Raw genomic sequence first — 17372 nt, 5'->3', positions numbered from 1 at the left:
CTGCTTACCCTTTCGGAGCACCTGAGATCACCCTTAGTTTTTGACGGGGTTCGTGTTGCTTATTCCTTAGTTTTCTATGTTGTGCCATGTGTACTATTGTTTGTCTGTTTGTCTTTTTTTTTCATTTTTAGCCATGGCGATGTCAGTTTATTTTCGATTTATGAGTTTGACTGTCCCTCTGGTATCTTTCGTCCCTATTTGACGGTGGCATATCTTCAACTACAGTACTGTTATTCCTTAAATATGTAACATATGAAAGAATTTTGCATTGTAGGTAATTGACAGCAAAGAATGAATATTAAGTAAGCGGCCAGTTCGTTATTCGATATTCAATACCACATAAGCTACTAACTTTTTTACAGGTGTATAAATATTGACAACTATGTGAACTGTCAATTTCCAAACGCGTTGAGTATGGAAATAGTGAATGTATTAAAGACACAAAAACCCGAAAACAAAAAAGGCCATCAATTGGTCTTCAACACAGCGACAAATCCCTCATCCGGAGGTAGACCTCAGCTGGCATCTAAACAGCAATGTGTACAATTTCAATGAAAATAGACGTCACACTAAACTCTGAAATATTTAAATAAACTTTTAAAAAAACACAGGCTCCTTAGTTTTGGCAGGCTAGAAAATTTTATGAAATTTTAATCTTCCCTCTAGACATCTAGCCGATGAAGAATAAGCAAACACGAGGCAATACGCATTATAGACTCAGTTTGAAAAAGTCCAAATCCGATGTCAGAATAGGTAACTGAAGAAACTAATAAAAATTACAATGATAAAATAATAAAATCATCGTTGATACCAGGATTTATTTATTTTTTTATTTGCGCAAGACGCGCATTTCGTCTACAAAAGACTCATCAGTGACGCTCGAATAAACAAAGGACTTCTAGCAGTTACTGACATGCCAACTTCACACCTTAATTTCAACTGTTGAAAAGTTATGTGAAGTGAAGTTATAATCAATTTAGTGTCATAAAATTTCAAACAATTTAATAAAATTAAAGGGTTGAGTAAAATTAAGTTAATTAACATTATAAACATTTACCATTTACCTCACTACTATTTTGGTTTCGGTTCCAGTATCGCCTTATGGTGAAATCACGATCTATATGATTATTTCACCTCTTATAAACTTACGGGAATACCATTAGTTATTTGGGATAAGACCACTGGGCGTGTTTTATTTTACATACACGGTCAGTGGGCGTGGTTATGTCGATCACGCAGTTTGTAGTATTTCTTTGAATTCTCGTGGGATTTTATCTGATGTGTGTGTTAGTTACATTGTAGTGTTGTTTCGTTGTTCTCCTCTGATATTTATGCGTTTCCCTCAGTTTTAGTTTGTTACCCCGATTTTGTTTTTTGTCCATGGATTTATGAGTTTGAACAGCGGTATATTACTGTTGCCTTTATTATGTCTCCATCATATATAAATCAATCACAAACCCTTCCGTCTGGGGTTAAGTTTCTTGCCATCATAAAATATATGAGAGAACACAACTCGTATCATATTAAGAAATGGTTTTATAATAAATGTGTTGATTATCGATGAAAAAACTGAATAAATATGAATTCCAAAATATGCTATATTTAATGACTTTATAAAACTCTCGTAACTATATCCTTCTAAATAAGTCTGTTTAAAGGTTTGGTTAGCTTTTGAGTAGAATGACGAAATGTGTGTGCTTTGTGAAGAATATTACAATAAAGGATTTGATGTGAAATACCTGAACGTATAAGATGTATGTATGTTGATTTGAATTTACGAATGATGTCCTTGCACCGTTGATAAAATTAAGTAAATGTTGTGACTAGTTGGTAATGTCGAAAACCCTGGGATCTCTGACGTTACAAATCAAATACGATGTTACATACTCGAGCGATTTGAACAGATTGATAACTTTAAACACCATTGGATGGTGACAAGTGAATGTTACCATCTACAAATGAATATTAAACAATAGAAAATGAAAAATCATGTCTTTTATCATATTTTTTGGTATTAAGGTGGTACCCAACACTTTCACTAAAATTAATTCGGCTCGTTTAATTTACACAAAATTTTTACAAAGTATTTACTTTGACCCTTTGACAAAAATATAAGAATTTCAAAAAATTTGAACCAAGCGTTTTGTCAAAAAAATTACACTGGTTAAATAGCAGTTTGACAAACACTAATTTTGATCATTGAGAAGCTTATTATTCCCTTAAAAACACAACGTCATTAAAACGTTTAGGTGATTTTACAGAGTTATCTCCCTGTAGTGTTAGGTACCACCTTAAGCTTCTCGTTTAAGATAAAGATATCAAGATCCAGGAAAGGGCAGTGTTCATTGATATCATTAGCTTTTTTGTTAAATCACTAAAGCCGGATATCTCTCTTCATCATTGTTGAGACCCCATATATCATCCAAAGTGTGGGTCACCGGTTACCATCTTCAAATAGATAAGTAACCAAAGGACATGAAACATAATCTCTTTTAGTTTAAATATATTTATTTATAATAGTGGATTGGGAATCAATGTAAATTGATGAAGTGAAGTTATAATCAATTTAGTGTCATAATATTTTAAACAATTTAATAAAATTAAAGGGTTGAGTAAAATTAAGTTAATTAACATTATAAACATTTACCATTTACCTCACTACTATTTTGGTTTCGGTTCCAGTATCGCCTTATGGTGAAATCACGATCTATATGATTATTTGACCTCTAATAAACTTACGGGAATACCATTAGTTATTTGGGATAAGACCACTGGGCGTGTTTTATTTTACAAACACGGTCAGTGGGCGTGGTTATGTCGATCACGCAGTTTATAGTATTTCTTTGAAATGTAACTGGGATACAGTTTGTTTTAGGTTTCCGTAGATTCTCAAGTACAAAATCACTACTAAAAGATATGGTATCCGTGAATGCGAAAACAAACATAGCATAAGTATAGATCGAAATGCTCAGCTTATGACGCAATCGAGCGCCTTCAGATATTCGTTATCCCAAATATCTAAAATTTGTTCATTTTAATTTTATTGTTATTTTTTATGATGTTGTACCCTTTAAGACTGGTTGTAGATATATATATATACGAATTATATATATCGTCTAAACATCAACCAAACAATGTTAGATCTGTAATTTTGCTTTCGCAAATGTTTATTCTTCCCTCGCCGTAATTCGAACTCATGCTACTGAGATATCGTTATACGAAATCGCCTGCACTGTATCCGACGCGCTAGACCACTCGACCACATGGGCTTCACAAATAATAAAGCTTTCGGTGGCCGGGTTTACCTTTCCTCGTCAGTTTGAATCCAGCGTCGTAATACATTACATCATATATAAGGCATGACGATGGAATTATTACAGATCACCTGAAATATCTATTGTTAAGGATCCTACAAATTAATGCAACATACAGTCACAGAAATATTTATATTATATTTCAGACGAACTTGCAATCTATATAAACATGTATATTAAGTTATAAGCTTATTGCTGTTGGAAATAAAGTATTATTATTAATAATTTTCATTTCAACTTATTAAAATCCAATACAAATTAGAATTCCAATATATACTTGTAGAAATTTGGATATCGTTATTTGTATGGGGGTGATCCTGAATTTTTTCTAAATGAGTAATTTTAAAGTGATATACATCATTTATTTTTAACCATTATGTTGTTATGCTACTTTGTATGTAAGAATAATAACATGCAATAAATACTTCTTAAAATCGAAATATTAATAATTCAAATATTAAAGTTGATAATTCCAAGATTAAAGTTGAAGATTCGAAGATTAAAGTTAAAATCCAAGATACCAGTCAAAAGATAGAAAAACAAAAAGAACAAAATATGGTCCTGATACGCTTCCGTGTATACTGCCATTTTTCGTAAAACCGACACACTTCATCGTGAACTTTCAAAATAACGAAGCTGAAATAAGATGTAGTCTTTCTGTGTATGGATATCAGACTTGGGGTCAATTACATTGGAATGTAATTAATTAAATTACACATTACATTGCAAAAATGGTCAATTACACTAATTACACATTACACAGTTTTTGAAATGTAATTAATTAAATTACAATTACTTTACTAAAGTAATTAATTAAATTACACATTACATTTCATCATGATATTTTTTAACAATCTTTTACATGTTTGTATAATGCATGTGTAAAATATTCATGTAAGCATAGTTTAAGCGTTGCATTTGATAATCATTTAACATAGTCATTTTAATGTTTTGTCAATTAGTCTGAATCTTCTGGTCTGAAAACAGCAATTTTAAGCAGTCTTTCGACTGGAGCTAATGTTGTGCAAGATATTGCTTGATCAGGACATGGAAGTTTTATGATTAGAATATCATTATATTGATAGGAGAGGGATTTTTTTCCTATATTACCTTGCCAATACATCAAGGGGTATTTTGACATCTCAGAAATGAACTCATTTGAATAAAACATAATATGAATAAAGAAATTATAAATGAATTTAAAATATTTTTTTTATTTTTCTTTAAAAATATTAAAAAGTGTGCTTGTCACATTATATTGAAAATAATGTTTAGTACAAACAATGTGTATAATGTCTAAATATTAGCAATATTTTGCTAATTAGACAAAATATCTGTAATAGTGGCATTGCCCCTGGACATTTTAATCTGATTAATTGCTGTTTGTTTTTACAGCTGTTAATTTTTATTTCTATAATCCTTTTGTGTATACTTTTAAATTTGACAAAATGATTGTACAATGTATGCAGTGATTTTAAATTCTAAATGAACTGTCTCAGAAAGATATGACACATTTTGTTGTTTTTGTTTAACAAGGTGTTTATTACTTATCAATCTATTTAGTAAAAACTGAACAACTGATTATCACATTTTTTTTAAATTATAAGACTATTAAAAAAAATCTGTAGGTCAAATAAATGATATAAACTTCAGAATAAATTACAGAATTTATATATTAAAAAAGCATTGATATTAATATTTGAAAAATATATATAATTTTACAATTTATATTATTAAACACAAATCCTTAACTGTAACACCATAACAGTACATGCAATTGAAATGTAATTCAAAAGTAATTGAGCATTTCATGTTTTTTTCAATGTAATTAATTAAATTACCATTACAAGTAATTAAAAAAATGCTCAATTACACATTACATCCAATTACATGGAAAATTGTAATGCATTACACTTAATTACCATTACATTTTTAATTACCCCATCCCTGATGGATATACATTCACTGACTTTTTCTATCTAATTATACGACTGGTTCCATTCTATTAATAAAATTTCAAAAGCTTAAATATGACAGTTTTTGTAGTTTTGTAGAACATAGTGTGATAAACAATGACTCTTTATACATTCAATTCTTCCGCAAAATCTTTTTTCATTCACCAAAAACATTCAAACACTGTCTTATTGAAAGACAAGAGTGTATAAATAATCGAATACTTCATATATTATATGGTCAAAAGAGTAAAAAAAGAAGAGCATTATCCACATAAGGTCAACTTTGATCGCATTAGTTATAATGTAATCATTTCTCAATGTAACAAAAAGGTTTTAAAAATTGGCATGTCAAAATCATGTCCGAATTAAACTCGGTGAATACTGAGCTGATGATATTTCCAAGGAGTAATAGTCTATACAAAGGAATATCGACCAAATGCTATTAGATGAAAAAAAAATTAAAATATGTGTGCGTCTTAATTGTCTATATTTATCCCAGCAAAAAAACACTCGATGCCAAACATTTTGCAAACTATGTCGGTGAAGAAATCATTAAATGCCATGATGAGGTCTTGATATACTTTAATAATTTTACTTCAAGAATGCGCATTTCCCTTTAAATTAAATTTTCGAAAGCGATATTATACACTGTATATCATGTATCACTTCCTAAGATCATTTGCAGGATTGTTAAATATATACTACTCGACAATGTTCCTAAAAATTAGTGCAATAACTTTAATAGTATTGACATGAATAACTATAGCTACCTTACTGGTTCCCAACCTCCATTATGTGAGTAGAACTGGATGATTTTATTTGTATATGTATCTCTGCTAGTGGGATATTCGTCAAAAAGGCCCCATCTATAGTGTCCCCATTCATGTACCAACACTGTAGCTGTGTAAATAAATGTATAAAACATAAACTAGATATCATATAAAAGGGAAAAGATTTCATACTAAATAGGTCGAACGGACAAAATAGTATTGAGTACTTAAAATATTATTGATTACTCATTTACGGTTTTTTTAAAGACAGTTACTTGTATGTTTTATAACATCGGCTTTTCCTCTCCTCAAATGATATAAGATGCTGTGATTTGCATGAGGTTGCAATGTTATGACTCTAACGTTTAAATTTACTCTCAGCATTTGTATTGATACGTCAGCAAAATCTTTAAACTGATAAGCCAGCGGAAGAAACGCAATTAGATTTATTTCCCCGAGGGTATCACCAGCCCAGTAGTCAGCATTTCTGTGTTGACTTGAGTTATCATTGATATGTTCATAATTATAAATTAACTGTTAACAAAACTTTGATTTTTTTTTAAATCTTAGGCTTCTGTGTATAAAGCTACCTCAGGAAAAGATTACCTTAGCTGTATTTGGCTAAACTTTAAGGAACTTTTGGTCCTCAATGCTCTTCAACTTCGTACTCTGTTTGGCCTTTTAAACATTTTTTGATTCGAGCGTCACCAATGAGTCTTTTGTAGACGAAACGCGCGTCTGGCGTAAATATAAAATTTAAATCCTGGTATCTATGCTGACTTTTTTCAATTTAAAAAAACAAGCATAACATTCATATAGCCATCGCCATCATGTGTGCCCAGTCGCTTGGTTAATGTATAAATGAAGAGAGACTTTACAAACACAGCTTAAAGGAGGGGCGACAGATACCAAAGGGACAGTCAAACTCATAGATCGAAAATAAACTGACAACGCCATGGCTTAAAAAAAAGACAAACAGACAAAAAATATTACACAATACACAACAAAGAAAACTAAAGACTTAGCAACATGAACCCAACCACAAACTTGGGGTGATCTCAGGTGCTCCGGAAGGGTAGGCAGAACCTGATCCACATGTGGCACCCGTCGTGTTGCTTATGTTATTAAAAATGCGGTAAATAGTCTTATTCGGTAGTTCAAAATGAGGACATGCCCTCACAAATACTGCTTCGGAAAGGTGACATAAAATGTGTACCTTCAAAGAGTGATAAAATTAAATCATGGAAAATTGACTGAATCATGTTTTTCCCATTCTGTTTTATGTTTTTTCATACTTAATCAATTGGTTGTGTACAGATTGATTTAATTAAGTCTGGTAAATATTATTTATGTAATATAAATAAATGACTTTGGATAAGCTTTCAGTAACTTTGAACATTTTTAGTTCAATAACTTTTTTCATTAAGATTTTTTATTTACAGTGTTTTCTTTTCTGCTTTTTGACGATCTGATGTTTTATGCCTTTTTTTTAAATTGAATATTTTGTACTGATAAAACACTATCCCAGGCTAAAGGTTTGAGCACTTTTTAACAATTAAAACGAAACTGAGTATGAAGAAGAATGACTGAAAATGAAACAACATAAGTTTTACAGTCACCTTCACGATTTGATTATGTATTGATGTCTCAACTTCGAAAGAAGAATACGTTTGACTGCGTATCGTTTGAAAATCAGAGAAACAGATTCCACAACCAAATCGCATGTAATGCGAAATTTATCCACTCTTTGACAGATAAATTTCTAATATTTAACTGTCTCGAGTGGAAAAATATCGTATCACACTCGATGCTTTGAATCCTAAATTTGAATTCCGAATAGGTAGATTTCAAGAAGAAATTTTGGGTACAAATTAGTGAAATAATGATTTTTTTTTCATTTGAAAAAGAAAGATCCAGGCAACAATGAATTACAACATACCAAAGTGAAATGAAATGTGACTTTCACAAAAGTTTTATATGTCACTTAAACATATATGTCGTAAACATTTGGTTAATAAATAATTGAATTGAATAGTAAAACTTAAAAAGTTACTTTTATTACCTAAATTTCCAAATCCTGCATTTTCTCCTTTAATCATAACATCTGTTGTAAAATGTATAAACTGTCCTCCAACGCCACACGCGGGCAAACAGCATGCATGAGGATTGCTTTTCATGTCTTTTTTTGGAGACTCGATACGTATATCTCCTTCTTTATTAGTTGATGCACTTGTTACAATGTATTGGCCATTGTTTGACCATTTTTCTGGGATACGAATTATTATTTTTTTAAAGAAAAAACGATATTTTGATGCAATGTAAAGTTTCCTGGATGCTTCAATTAACCAATCCTAGAATACAAAAATGTAATATACAATGATGAAAAATATAAACGGACCTTATGACTGTAGTTAATCAAGTAAACTCATTTCGAACATAACAGGGGGGACTATAAAAAGTCACTTAACGAATTCCACTCAAATGTATCAAAGTTGCTTTATGACGTAATCGACAAGTTTCAAAACTTTTCGTTAACTGCTACTGCTTAGGAAAACGATAACAAGCAAATTTCCAAATTTAGAACATAACCTTGGCAGTTGACCTTGAACTCAATTTTCTACATTTAGACCACTTATTACATATCAATATACTCAAGTTATCTAGGGGTGAATGGTTGATGGGTTTCGTCATATGCTAATGGAAAACACAGAAATAACTCTGTTTAGATATTACTGGATCGGTCCATTTTAATTTATCGACATTTTTTTAGAATTTAACAAACTATAGTGAAGACAATAAACATTAAAGGTTACTCATTAGTTTAAAGAGTGGGAACAATAGGAATAAATAGATAGATGTTTTGCTCATTTTTGTAGGCATACGGTGACCTATAATTGTTAACGTCTATAGATGTCATTGCTCTCTGTTTGAGTGTTGTCTCATTGACAATCAAACAACATTTTCTTATCCTCATATCAGGATATATTTTATGAATGGCTTATAAACACGACGGGTGCCATATGTTGAACAGGATATACTTACCCTTCCTGAAAACCTGACATCACCCCTACATTTTTGTTGGGTTCGTGTTGTCGTTGTACCCCTATTTGTTACTCTTTGTTCACGCATCGATGTCAATATAATGGAATTTGATTCGACTGTCGTACAAGTGAGAGATTTAGCACTATAAATCCACGTTCAATCCACCATTCTACATTGGAAAATGCCTGTACCAAGTCAGGAATATGACAGTTGTTGTCCAATCATTTGATTTTGCCATTTGATTAGGGACTTTCCGTTTTGAATTTTCCTCGGAGTTCATTATTTTTTTGGTTTTACTTTTTATTACTTTGCGGTCGTTTAACAAAAATAAAAGGTTTATTAGAACATATGCTACATTTATCTTGCTATCTGAATAATTTACAAAATTATCAGTATTACAAAGTGATATATATGTATTGTAAATCATGTCAGTTTCCAAACACTGACAACTGAGCTGATGAAATTATGCTATAAGAGATATATATAATTATTTTTATTTTTTTATAAACGTGACATCATGTACTTTATTTAAATAGCTTGTCCACAAAATGTATATGAGTAATACAAAAAGTCGGTTAACCTATAGTTACGAAATAATTGTATTTCAATCTTTTCTCTAGACATTCTAAATTCTATTTATTTTTTTGAAAAACAGATCAAATAAGTTGTAAGGAATATTGATTCGCGTCGAGTAATGTAGTGTCTCTAATTTGAATATTGAAATCGGCTGTTAAGCATTCTCAGTGTTTAGTGATCCAATGTTGCATATTCCTTATTTATAACATAAAACTACAAAATCAGGACCATATAAAAAGTAGCAACAAAAGTCAATCTGAGCGGAAATCCATAAAACTAGATCAAATCAAATGTTAAATAGAATTGAGAAAGGAAATGGGGAATGTGTCAAAGCGACAGCAACCCTACCATAGAGCAGACAACAGCCGAAGGCCACCAATGGGTCTTCAGTGTAGCATGAAACTCCTGCACCCGTAGGTGTCCTATATCAACAAGCAGAACAAACGGTTAACATGTATGACTGTTACTACAAGATCTTTGTGGTCACTTTATTAGATCTTGAACTCGAAAATAAAAAAAAGTACGGCACAACATTCTTTAGATTATTCAAATGTTATAAACGACACCAGTCTGTCGGATTTAAGTATTCGAAGTTTTTATGATTCATGACGTCCAAGTTTCCTTTATGCACTAAAGTGTTCATATTATACCAACCTATTCATTTATCGATCAAATTACCATTGTAGTGAATGTCTGATTAGTTTTACTATTTTTGCATTTTTCAGGGGTCAGAAGAAAACAATGAAGGCTCTTATAATACCTCTTTTTGTGAATTCAGGTAGATTATTTTAGTTACACAGTGAGCATAATGACCTAATACGATAAATATGGAGTCAGTTAAAGTACATATATGTTACACAAAAAAATTCTACGCATTAAAGTGTATATAGGTCTGAAATATGATGTCACTAGCACACTGTGTAACTAATTTATCTTACCAACTATCATAGCATGTAGTATTTAGACTAGTGACAATGTGATCAATTCTTAATTATATATTTTCATTGATCTATTTAAAAAAAACAAAATAACAACAATAACAACTTGTAAACTTTGGTGTGTTGACTGCATTTATTTCCAGTCGTTCATCATCAATGTCTTCATCTCTTGTTTGGGCAAAATGTTTCAGATTTGTTACCAACGTCAAGTTTGTTTTTATAAAGGGACGTAATTTTAAGACGTATATTTAAATAACTAGCCCCATATCAAATATACATGATCCCCGTGTGTTTGCTCTTAAACCATGACATTCCTACAAATGTATAGAAGCTTACGCAAAATTTTCGCCAAAGCGCATTGAAAACTGATTGCATTAAAGTTTCAAAACAAATGAGTCACACAGGGACGTATCTTACGGGTGCCACATATAGAGCAGGATCTGCTTACCCTTCCGGAGCACCTGAGATCACCCCTAGTTTTTTGTGGGGTTGGTGTTGCTTATTCTTTAGTTTTCTATATTGTGTCATGTGTACTAGTGTTTGTCTGTTTGTCTTTTCAATTTTTACCCATGGCGTTGTCAGTTTTTTTTTTCGATTTATGAGTTTGACTATCTGTTTGGTATCTTTCGTCCCTCTCTCGTAATTTAGAAGAAAAAAACTTTACATAACCTTGCGGATATGCCTGGCCCAAGCCAAAAAGCTTAACCATCATATGATTAAATTTTGATCCGATTGTCAGAAATATCGATATATTTTAGTGTTGTCAAATCGTACACTTTTTCCTAACCGGTTACTCAGATAATCGTTCGACCGATTAACCGGTTCACCGGTAGTTTAAGTTAGTGTTTGAAAGCCTTATCAATAGTATCCTACACATAGATCAGATGTGGTATGAGTGTCAATTTGACAACCTTTCATCCAAGTCATAAATTTACGCTTATTGAATTGAAGTTTGTCCTTTGGCATTATAAGGCTTGCCTGTGAGGATTCCTTGCGAATTTTGACATTTAATGTAATCAAATACACCGTATCAACTATATTGGGCGTTTGTACCAACTTTAGATTGAAAAATTAAAAAAAAAAACTTGATCTCGTAGAATTGAATATGTCTGAAACCAACTATTCTTGTCTTGTTGTCTCCGAAAATAATGTGGAGTGTTTCAATTATTTATTATTAAAAAGAAGATATGGTATGATTGCCAATGAGACAATTCTCCACAAGAGACCAAAATGACACAGAAATGAAAACTATAGGTCACCGTACGACATGTTTCTCTACTTTGTTTGCTTGTTTCTTTAAGCATGTAACTCGTACTATCACGTATACATTGGGTACATTCACACTGGTTTGCATTTCACAATTATTGAGTTAGCATTTCGTTTAATGTAAGACCAAGCCTTGCACTACGGAGGTTGCGCATTTAGATGTAGGTTTACACAATATTAGATCAAAAATGAAATAATGAAGTAATGAGTAAAATTTAATCCCATTACTGATTTAAAGTTACTGTTAAAAACACATGTGTACTAATTATGTTTCTTTAATATCCTGCCTCTAGCTTTGATTAATTTTTATGTTTTTAAGATTAACAATAGCAACAATATACTGGACAACTGATCTGTCAAAATAATTACCTCGACGCCATTTTTTAAATAAAAAATAACTATTTATTGATTTCAATACAAATATATATCGAATCTATCAAAATTGAAAAAAAGTGCGGTTAACCGGTTAGTGTTTTTTAGTGTATTCGGTATTCGGTCGTTCGACAGATTAACCGTTGACAACACTAATATATTTTAATGATTCGTAATTATTTATTCAATGAACTTATCTTAAAGGGGCACCGGATCACCGATTTGACTCAAATTCTAATATTTGATTTATAACAATGTAAAACACTTATCCGAATTATCAAAAGTATAAAATAAAGAATTTACAGGGCATGGGCTTTAGAATATGTAGCTTCGTTTCGTTTGTATTTTAGTCTCTACGCCATCTAATTAACTACCGACTATACCTGCGAGGACTTCCGATGATTAAATAAGCGATATAAACATAAATATAAATACAAAATATAGAAAGATATAGAACTCGTGTAACTTGATTTTTCTAGGTCTGTTTAATTTCATATTATAGATTAAAAATATATGATATCATCGTTTTTACTTGTATAAAAATGATGTTTTTAGGATAAAATGATTTACCTACGTTTTACTTTCAATGTTGACATTCTTTTCCTTTCAATAATTCACCACGCACGATTCATGCGTTTTTCATCTCTAACTAAAGGGTTAAATTGAAGTTCACATAAATATGGATTCATTTAGGTTAAATTGTTCACTTGCAAGTGAATAATTCATCATCAATGTTTTCTAGCTTATTTTGACAAAATTGAACCATACTGGCGATTATCATTTCACTATTTCACTTTAGTTAAATGATTAAACAAAAAATGTCATATTTAAAATGTCATTTTATATCTCGAAACTAGTGGCCCTTTACACATATATTAAAATAATTAAAAGGCTTCAGTATGCTATTGAGGTATATGCTGTCCTGAACTACGAAGTGGATAACTTTGTTATCTTTATCTAATGAAAATTCTAGATAACAACGATCTACCATTTCACTGTACTGTATAAAGTTAAATAATCTTTACTTATTAATATCTTTTAACTATGTATTTCGAATTTCTTCAAATAACCATTTCTTCATTATTTCAGTACAAGTCAGTACAGTTGTATTATCAATATGAAGTTAATAAATTCAATGTTTTATTTGAAAAAGCTTTTATAAGTACCTGAAGAATCGAAATCAGTTGTGTATTTTCGGCAATATCATCTGCAATTGTTACCAATATGTCTGTGTATCCATTTCCTGTAAGTGATATAGTCGATATAGCAAAACCTAGCCCACTTAGACAAATAGAAATAAAAAATATAAGTTTCATTGTTAGACGTCTATCTGACAAAGAAGACGTGAAGCACATTGAATAGAATTATTTTATCGTCACATTTAACCGGTGAGTGGTTAGGAACAATTCATTGCAACCTTGGTCATTTAATATTGCAGTTGTATTGCATTATGAGTGTAGTGACTTTTCCTATGATCATATTTATCGAAAAAAGTATTTTTAATAATGTGGTTTTCCTATGGGTAGTTTTATTTTTGCTTTCGTTTTTGTTGTGTAAGTTGAAAATATGAACTGATAAAACACGAGTGATAAAATTCATTTCTTTCAAGGAATGTATCAAAAAGTTATCAAAGGTACCAGGCTTGTAATTCAATACGCCAGTCGTGCGTTTCGTCTTCCCATAAGACTCATCAGTGACGCTCAGATCAAAAAAATTATAAAGTCAAACAAGTACAAAGTTGAAGAGCATTCCAAAAAGTTTTGCCAAATTTGGCTTAGGTAATCTACACCTAGGATAAGAAAGGCCTTAGATTTTTTCGAAAAAATCATACCTTAGGAAACAGGAAATAAAAAAAAATGACCATATAATTGAATTTATTATCTAATTAAATTAATCCTGAGGGGACCACTTGTCAGTAATAACATTCAGGATTCATGCAATTAATAGGTGATTTTTAAAGAAATGGTGTATGTATATATTTATGGGGACATTAGTTTACGATGTACTGCCTTGGTTCAGTTAATCCCTCGTACTGCTTTGTGAGTTAGGGTTAATGTTTATTTCAAATTCATTTAATACTACGCTTATCGTCCTTTTTTCACTGTTGAATAAAGTTCATTGTAATTTGTAGAAATATCATAGCTATCATAGCTATCATCATAGCGGTGACCGTTTTTTGACAGTCAGTCAATGATTATGCTCCCTGGACCTTTCCCGTCCGGCAGTAAATAAAGGCTAGAGTAGTATACCGCTGTTCGTCATAAATCGATTGAGAGAAAACAAATCCGGGTTACAAACCAAATCAAGCGAAACACATCAACTATACAGAACACTGATGTGAAACAAAAAAACAAACGACGATGCAACACACACAGAAACGAACTATAAAACCTCTTCTTATGGGGGTCGTCCGTTTTGGCTGTATAAGTACGCAAAATATCCGGTTCCGCTTGTTGTTTTACATTTAATCCGTGGATGTGTAATGATACTTATAGTCCGAGTGTACAATATTTATTTATCCGTTGTATCCAGCTTTGAACTAGCTTTCATTAACTTGTACGCTCAATAACCGAAACCTTGTGTCTTTTGTATTTATATTAGCCATTTTGTGCATCTTGGAAATCTGATGAGTCAAAACTTTGTCGACGTATAACTGTGAAATCATAATTTTTGGTGTTGCTCCTCTGAACCTAGTTAATGCAGATTCAGTTCTACCGAATAGAGTTGGATCTGTAGTGTCGGTTTTTTTTATATTTCAATGAGCGTAACCTATGTATTATTTGTAAATTATCAAATTAGTTATTCCGTTACCACGAATTAATTAAAACTTTTACTAAATCCGTTCTGAGATACAAAGATTTGTCTTAAAGTTTAGCTGTACCTGTAGAAAATTTATTCTGAACGAAATATCACATATCACACTCTAAATTTTACGGTGATGTTGTAAACCGAGCCCCGAAATTTCTATACGATCTGTGTAAACTTATCCATCTCTTAAATAGACTTATTCTAAAAGGTTACCTATTTCAACACTGTAATTATATCTTTAAATTTTGTTTTATTGCTTTTAATATGGATTTTGATATCAGTAAATTAAAACCGTACTAAATATTACACATATGTACTTTCTCGGTATGCCTTAATTTTGGCAATGCACAAGGTCATGTTTTTTCACTGACTGTTAAAGACGTGTTTACTCTAAATCCATTGGATGTAATGCTCGATAGTAAGTCTAAGACACTAAATTATCTTATTAGTTGTTATTTGCTTAGAACTAGCTGTCAGTAACTGTGAGTACTCTAAGATCTATTCTCGGTGTCATTTTGTTGTGTGTATGTATAAGTACCCGTCCATGTCCACTCATTGACTTTGTCAAATGTGTTTCTATTGGTATCCATATGATGAGTGAAGCCTTTTTCAATTGTTTTTTATATAATTCTTATGTTGTACTGTACAATACTGTCTTGGGTAAGGGGAGAGTTGAGCGCTCGCAAATATGTTTAACCTCCCGAATTCTTGTGGTGCATGTCCCAAGTCAGAAGCCAGTTGTTAAGCAGTCGTCGTTGGTTCATGTTTGTCATATTTGTTTTTGTTCGTAAATAACTTTGTTATAAATAGGTCGTTAGTTTTATCAATTGACTTGTTTCATATTTTTCATGTCTGGGTCTTTCATAGAAGTTCATAAGTTGGGTTTTTTTTCCTTAATATTGAAGGCCGTATGCTTGCCTATAATTGAATATATCAACTTCATATGAACTTTGGTGGATAAATGTCTCATTGGCAATCATACTCCATTTTTATCTTTACCACTCATATTGGCCTTTCTCATGTCAGGAACCTTTTCTCAGTGGTTGGCATTGGTCACTGTCTCTTGTGTTTGTTTTCGTTTATTGTTTTGTCATAAACCAGACCAGTGTATTCCTATGAATTATTATATATTTTGTTAAGTTGGGGACCTGATTGTTGTATTTCATGAAAAATCTTATTTTGTGAAGAAAGAAAATGATTGAAAAACAAAGGCAGATATTTTCAAATAAACTTTTGATCGATGAAATATTTAGTTAGTTAACATTTAAACAGACATTGGTTATTCGAATAGGTAATAATTATGTGCCCCTATAACCCGACTTTCTCTTGAACTTATATGAAACAGAACTCATTCAACATTTTCTCAAAGAAACTAAAGGTATACAAATATTGCAAAGCTTTTAATTTCACTTTCAGATATATTGATGATGTCCTGTCTCTCGATAACCAACATTTCAGTGAGTTTTTGCATCTCATATATCGTTGATTTAAGATTGAGGATATACACCCAAAGCAGAAAGTGTCTTTTTATCTTGTTTTTTTTTCCTCGATATTGACACAGCTGGACGACTATAAACTATAATTTATGACAAACGAGGTAAATTCAACCTTAATTGTCAACTTTCAATACCTTAGCCAAGTCAGGAATATGACAGTTCTTGTCCACTCGTTTTTTGATGAGTTTTGTTAGTTGATTTTGCCATGTGATTATGGACTTTCCGATTAGATTTTCCTCTAAGTTCAGTTTTTTTTTGTGATTTTACTTTTTAGTAGCAGCATATCCTCCGCCTCATAGTATGGGTGTGTTTTTTACGTAAAGTGCTCCAACAGAGCTATGAGAAAGAATCGATACAACGTTAGTACTACGGTCACTATCACAAGTTTGTTGACTGACACAATATGTCTCTGGGTAGACTCAAGAGAGACAAGTTTTCGCAGTTTTATATCTTTGAATCCCATGATAGTCGTCCTATCTGTTTGTTAACTGATTCGACCCATTGTGTATCCATTATTATTCATGGGTACCAATGTTCGCGGAATTCTAGAGTATTGGTAAACCATGAATTTCCAACGAAGAACAATTTTTCTTTAATACATGGAAAATGGTACCAAAGAATAGTGTTCCATATTGCCAGATTGTGCGATGGCAATTATATTTCATTGCCCTGTTTATTTATAGCAATCTGTCAGTTCAAGATTTTACTACAGTTTTAAATTGATAACCCTACAGGTTCATCAAAACAAATGGTCAAAATTGGCTGTATTTCCATCTCAAAAAGTGCTCTCTGAGCACATACTTACCTGTGCAGTTGGAAAAGTTTTAAAGGGCAC

The 17372-nt window shown here is 31.6% G+C and overlaps 1 protein-coding gene across 1 annotated transcript in view; it reads right to left on the bottom strand.

Moving 5' to 3' along the window:
- Positions 1-13651, bottom strand: part of LOC139523002 (calcium-activated chloride channel regulator 4-like) — a 39628-nt gene extending 25977 nt beyond the window's left edge. Inside the window, exons 1-3 of the mRNA XM_071316717.1 lie at positions 13400-13651; positions 8102-8390; positions 6040-6169 (exon numbers count right to left, since the gene is read on the bottom strand). Coding sequence (XP_071172818.1) covers positions 6040-6169; positions 8102-8390; positions 13400-13588 — 608 coding nt within the window. The 5' untranslated portion in view covers positions 13589-13651. The remainder of the gene's footprint in view (positions 1-6039; positions 6170-8101; positions 8391-13399) is intronic.
- Between the last annotated feature and the right edge of the window lie 3721 nt (positions 13652-17372).

Source organism: Mytilus edulis, chromosome 5 (assembly GCF_963676685.1).
Source record: "Mytilus edulis chromosome 5, xbMytEdul2.2, whole genome shotgun sequence".
Classification (NCBI taxonomy): Eukaryota; Metazoa; Mollusca; class Bivalvia; order Mytilida; family Mytilidae; genus Mytilus; species Mytilus edulis.
The sequence above is the reverse complement of the archived record's forward strand: the minus strand, read 5'-3'. Positions and strand labels throughout refer to the sequence as shown.